A 6,411-nucleotide genomic window follows, 5' to 3' on the forward strand; every position below is an offset into this window, starting at 1 on the left:
AGAGGCTCTTTAGTCCTTCACTTTCTGCCATAAGTGTGGTGTCATCTGCATATCTGAGGCTATTGATATTTCTCCTGGCAATCTTGATTCCAGCTTGTGCTTCATCCAGCCTGGCATTTCACATGATGTACTCTGCATATAAATTAAATAAGCAGGGTGACAATGTACAGCCTTGACGTATTCCTTTTCCTATTTGGAACCAGTCTGTTGTTCCATGTCGAGTTTTAACTGTAGCTTCCTGACCTGCATACAGGTTTCTCAAGAGGCAGGTCAGGTGGTCTGGTATTCCCATCTCTTGAAGAATTTTCCACAGTTTGTTGTGATCCATACAGTCAAGGCTTTGGCATAATCAATACAACAGAAATAGACATTTTTCTGGAAGTCTCTTGCTTTTTCAACAGATGTTGGAAATTTGATCTCTGCTTCCTCTGCCTTTTCTAAAACCAACTTGTACATCTGGAAGTTCACAGTTCATGTATTGTTGAAGCCTGGCTTGGAGAATTTGGAGCATTACTTTACTAGCGTGTGAGATGAGTGCAAATGTGCAGTAGTTTGAGTATTCTTTGGCATTGCCTCTCTTTGCTGAATTCCTGAGGTGGCACAATCTCTGGAAGCTTCATGGGAGCAGATGAGGTACATTAGACTCCTCCCATTTTGGAGGGAAAGTGCTCTATCCTCATAGGGATGGACATAATCCTGGTAGAGATTCTCCTCCTTGGCCACAGGAATTCTACTACTTCTAGAATGCCTTCTCCTTCTATGTGTTATCTCACATGTCATCACCTCCGACCACAGATACACTTTATCACAAAGGAAATGCAGCAGTGGATTCACACCCACAGAAGTCAGGCATCTTATCCTGAACCCTGAGATTCCAGATCAGCTGACTTGATAAAACTGCGATGATCATCTTCTGAAGGCTCAGAACAGTCCCAGCTTTGTCAGCTTTGTGATATTCCCACTTTGTTGTTGTTCAGTCGCTCAGTCAAGTCCAACTCTTTGCGACCCCATGGACTGTTGCATGCTAGGCTCCTATGTCCATCACTATCTCCCGGAGTTTTCTCAAACTCATGTCCATTGAGTTGGTGATGCCATCCAACCATCTCATCCTCTGTCATCCCTTTCTCCTCCTGCCTTCAATCTTTCCCAGCATCAGGGTCTTTTCCAGTGAATTGGCTCTTTGCATCAGGTGGCCAAAGTATTGGAGCCTCAGCTTCAGCATCAGTCCTTGCAATGAATATTCAGGACGGATTTCCTTTAGGATTGACTGGTTTGATGTCCTTTCAGTCCAAGGAACTCTCAGGAATCTTCTCCAGCACCACAATTCAAAAGGATCAATTCTTTGATGCTCAGTTTTCTTTATGGTTCAACTCTCACATCCGTGCATGATTACAGGCAAAATCATAATTTTGACTATATGGACCTTTGTCAGCAAAGTGATGTCTCTGCTTTTTAATATGATGTATAGGTTTGTCATAGCTTTTCTTCCAAGGAGCAAGCATCTTTTAATTTTGTGGCTGCAGTCACCATCTGCAGTGATTTTGGAGCCCAAGAAAATAAAATCTGTCACTGTTTCCACTGGGACCAGATGCCATGATCTTAGTTTTAGGAATGTTGGGTTTTAAGTCACCTTTTCCACTCTCTTCTTTCCCCCTCATCAGGAGGCTCTTTAGTTTCTCTTCGATTTCTGCCATTAGAGTGGTATCATGTGCATATCTGAGGTTGTTGACACTTCTCCTAGCAATCTTGATTCCAGCTTGTGGTTTAGCCAGTCCAGCATTTTCCGTATGTACTCTGCATACAAGTTAAATACAAAGAGTGACAATATACAACCTGGTAGGAATCCTTTCCCAATTTTAGACCAGTCAATTTTTCCATGTCCAGTTACAACTGTTGCTTCTTGACCTGCATACAGGTTTCTCAGGAGACAGGTAAGGTGGTCTGGTATTCCCATCTCTTTGAGAATTTTCCAGGGTTTTTTTTGGTGATCCACACAGTCAAAGGCTTTCGTGTCATCAATAAAGCAGAAGTAAATGCTTTTTCCTGGAACTCTCTTGCTTTTCCCATGATCCAATGAATGTTGGCAACTTGATTTCTTTTTCCTCTGCCTTTTCTAAATCCAGCTTGTACATGTGGAAGTTCTTGATTCATGTACTGCTGAAGCCTAGCTTGAAGTATTTTGAGCATTACCTTGCTAGCATGTGAAATGAGCACAATTGTACAGTAGTTTGAATGTTCTTTGGTACTGGAATGAAAACTGACATTTTCCAGTCCTGTGGCCACTGCTGGATTTTCCAAATTTGTGGCCATGTTGAGTGCAGCAGTTTCACAGCATCGTCTTTTAGAATTTGAAATAGCTCAACTGGAATTCCATCACCTCCACTAGCTTTGTTCACATTAATGCTTCCTAAGGGTCACTTGACTTCACACTCTAGGATGTTTGGCTCTAGGTGAGTGACCAGACCATGGCAGTTATTTGGTCCATAAGATCTTTTTTGTATAGTTCTTCTGTGTATTCCTGCCACCTCTTTTTAATTTCTCCTCTTCTGTTAGGTTCTTGCCATTTCTGTCCTTTATTGTGCCCATCCTTGCATAAAATGTTCCCTTAATATCTCCCATTTATTTGAAGAAATCTCTAGTCTTTCTGATTCTATTGTTTTCCCCTATTTCTTTGCATTGTTCATTCAAGAAGACCTTCTTAGCCCTCACTGCTATTCTCCGAAACTCTGCTTTCAGTTGGGTATATCTTTCCCTTTCTCCTTTGCCTTTCACTTCTCTTCTTTCCCCAGCTGTTTGTAAGGCCTCCTCAGACAACCATTTTGCCTTTTTGCATTTCTTTTTCTTTGGGATGATTTTGGTCACTGCTTCCTGTACAGTGTTACAAACCTTTGTCCATAGTTCTTTGTCCATAGTAGGCACTCTGCATACTGGATCTAATCCCTTGAATCAATTTGTCACCTCCACTGTGTATTTGTAAGGGGTTTGATTTAGGTCATACCTGAATGGTCTAGTGGTTTTCCCTTCTTTCTTCAATTTAAGCCCAAATTTATTCAGATGACCATTATATCTACCACTGTGAGCAAAATTCCCTTAGGAGGAACGGAGTAGGACTCATAGTCAATCAAAGGGTACAGAATACAATATTTGGCTCAATCTCAAAAACAACAGAATGTTCTTGGTTTGTTTCCAAAGCAAGCCATTCAATATCATAGTAATCCAAGTCTATGCCCCAACAATTGATGCCAAAGAATCTGAAGCTGATTAGTTCTATGAAGACTTACAACATCTAGAATGAACACCAAAAAGGGGCGTCCTTTTCATTATATTGGATTGGAATGCAAAATTAGGAAGTCAAGAGATACCCAGAATAACAGGCAAGTTTGGTCTTGGAGTACAAAATGAAGAACAGCAGAGCCTAACAGTTTTGTCAAGAGAACATGCTGGTCAAAGCAAACACCCTTTTCCAACAACCCAGGAGATGACTGCACCCAGACATCACCAGATGGTCAATACTGAAATCAGATTATGTTCTTTGCAGCCAAAGATGGAGAAGCTCCTATTATATCATCAGCAAAAGCAAGAGCTGGAGCTGACTGTGGCTCAGATCATCGGTTCTTTATTGCAAAATTCAGCCTCAGATTGATGTTTCCACAGCAGTGGTACATGTTTTAAACCAGCAGCTAATATAGGGTGTCATCACCCCATCAAAATGCATGGGTCCAGGAATCAAGTGAGGGAAGCGAAGGTAATTCCTTTCTCTATTATACCTAATCACCACTTGAAGAGTTTTCTTCTCATTAATCTACTGCTACTAGCACTGTTAAACAGCTATGTATCTTATTTCTGAATCCGGATACATAAGGACTCTGCTTCTGAATCAAGACACATACAACAAGAGACAACTTTGCAGTCTGAGTGTGCATGATGGGAGAAACATAAGAAGGAAGGGTAGAAGGGAGCCAGGTCTCACTCACTTGGTAGCAAGTTTAGGTGGAATGTGGCAGTTCCCATGAAAGAACCTTGGACACGTATCACAGGATAACAGCGCTTTCTCTCTACTGCACACCTCGCATTTATTTGAGTCTTCTGGCTAGAAGAGGAAATGATGTAGACATCATTGGGATCAGCAAGACTCTGGAAAGTCAACCCTGTGGTTGGCACTGTAGACACACAGCCTCTACTCGTACCCAGGTGATACTTGGAAACCATTCTCAAAATGGTTTACAAGAGTTCAGGGAGAAGACAGGCTGGTCTGCAGTGAAGTTCAGGAGGAAGTGGCTGTGTGTTAAACTTTCAAAGTTTTCTTTATAGAGACAGATATTCTGAAAAGTCTTTCAACAACCACATAAAAGGATAAATTAAAGATAATCTGAGAAATTTATTATTCTGAAGGCAAAATCTGTCTCAGGAATACAGTGTCTCATCTAGTTGTCTACACTGCATCATTTACATTGACTCATTGAAGAGTGATTTACTGAGATTTTTTTTTTTTTTTCTTTTGGTCGTGTTGGGAATCTTAGTTCTCTGACCAGGGGCCGCACCGGCACCACCCGCTCTGGTAGCAGTGTCGTAAGCCAGGAAAGTCCCAACTGAGACTTTACATGGTAGGATAAACATCTGAGAGATCACTGCATCCCACTTTCCTTGCTGTAAGTTCTCTGTGAATTGAAGGACATTCCTGGGCTATGGATTTTGTGCTGGAGAGCCCCTGAGCCTGCAACAGTGCCTCTGGTTGGAAAGACAATGGGCACAAGTAATCAGGTGTATGCCAGGGCAGACAGACCTCTCTGGTTCTGAAGCCTAGGGAAAGCCATCCTTAGCTTGGCATCTAGGTGTGGAGGTGCCATCTCTCAATGGCTGGGAACTGTGGTAATGGCAACCACTGGAGTTGAAGGCCAAGGTCTTACCCTAATTTTTTGAGCCCATGGAAGACCTGATGCTTTGCCTGTGTAAGGAAGATGGAAGGGCCCACAGTCAACTGGTGTGGGATTTTTCACCAGGCTCAGTATGTGGGGCCTTTAGCCAGATTTTATTTCATTCAGTGACATACTAAAGGGGTGGGATGGAGTGGGAGGTGAGAGGGAGAGTCAAGAGGGAGGGGACATGTGTATACCTATGGCTGACATATATAGACCTATGACTGACTCATGCTGATGTATGGCAGAAACTAACACAATATTGTAAAGCAATTACCCTTCAATTAAAAATAAATAAAATTTATTTTTTAAAGAAAAAAATTGACAGTGTTTGCATCTAAGTATTGTGGAGTAACAAGTAGCACATGTTAAAACTACAGAATTTATGAGGACTTCCTTGGCATCCTAGTGGTTAAGACTTCCCCTTCCAATGCAGGGGGTGCAGGTTCAACCCCTGGTTGAGGAACTAAGATCCCATATGCCTCACGGTCAAAAAACCAAAACATAAAACAGAAGCAATATTGTAACAAACTCAATAAAGACTTTAAAAGTGGTCCACATAAAAAAAAAAATCTTAAAAAAAAAAACCTGTAGAATTTATAGACCAAAATAAGAATGATCAAGGAAGGAGCCCATTGGTGGGCAAGAAGAATTAAATTTCTTCCTTTTAATTTTCGGTGATAATCTATGTGGCAATAACATGTGAATCTCTATATACTATGATTTCTATGTATGAGGGTCATGTGTCTGTTCTGCAGAAATGCCCAGAGAATGGGCACCTGGTCCCTCTCCTGGGCCACCCTAGTGGTGGGAAGCAATTCATCTAATGGATAGCACCTCTTCATCTAGATGAAGCTACCCTTTCTACACCACGGGCTAGAAGAAGAAATTCACACGACAGTGCTTGCATGACAGTCTAGGTACAAAACAATCACAGATTTGGGGACCGGCCCACCTGGTGATGGGTAGCTGGGACTCTGGTGGGTGTTGAGGAAGTGGGGAGGTGGTGGGGAGGGCCATTCACCTCTTCCTTCTAGAAACACTCTTTATGATTTGTTCTATGACACTCCACTCTCTTTGATTTTTCTAACATGTTTCTTCTTTCTTTTCAGCTTCCAAACCTGGAATGTTGGAATTCTGCAGGGCTCTGTCCTATTGTCCCCTGCCCATTTTCCTCTCCTCAATTCGGTTCAGTTCAGTCACTCAGTCGTGTCCGACTCTTTGTGACCCCATGAATCGCAGCACACCAGGCCTCCCTGTCCATCACCATCTCCCGGAGTTCACTCAAACTCACGTCCATCGAGTCGGTAATGCCATCCAGCCATCTCATCCTCTGTCATCCCCTTCTCCTCCTACCCCCAATCCCTCCCAGCATCAGAGTCTTTTCCAATGAGTCAACTCTTCGCATGAGGTGGCCAAAGTACTGGAGTTTCAGCTTCAGCATCATTCCTTCCAAAGAACACCCAGGACTGATCTCCTTCAGAATGGACTGGTT

General features: G+C 42.5%; 1 protein-coding gene across 4 annotated transcripts in view; it reads right to left on the reverse strand.

Annotated features, from left to right (window-relative positions):
* The window catches only part of LOC104986429 (nuclear body protein SP140-like protein), a 95,860-nt gene that overhangs the window by 4,524 nt on the left and 84,925 nt on the right, over positions 1-6,411 (reverse strand). For all 4 annotated transcript variants that reach the window (XR_825039.1, XM_010836984.1, XM_010836985.1 and 1 more), the window contains one exon: positions 3,975-4,090. Coding sequence is in view for 3 of the 4 variants with exons in the window: in XM_010836984.1 (XP_010835286.1) it covers positions 3,975-4,090 (116 nt within the window). In the remaining variant the exon portion in view is untranslated. The remainder of the gene's footprint in view (positions 1-3,974; positions 4,091-6,411) is intronic.

Source organism: Bison bison, unplaced genomic scaffold (assembly GCF_000754665.1).
Source record: "Bison bison bison isolate TAMUID 2011002044 unplaced genomic scaffold, Bison_UMD1.0 scf7180017864068, whole genome shotgun sequence".
NCBI lineage: Eukaryota > Metazoa > Chordata > Mammalia > Artiodactyla > Bovidae > Bison > Bison bison.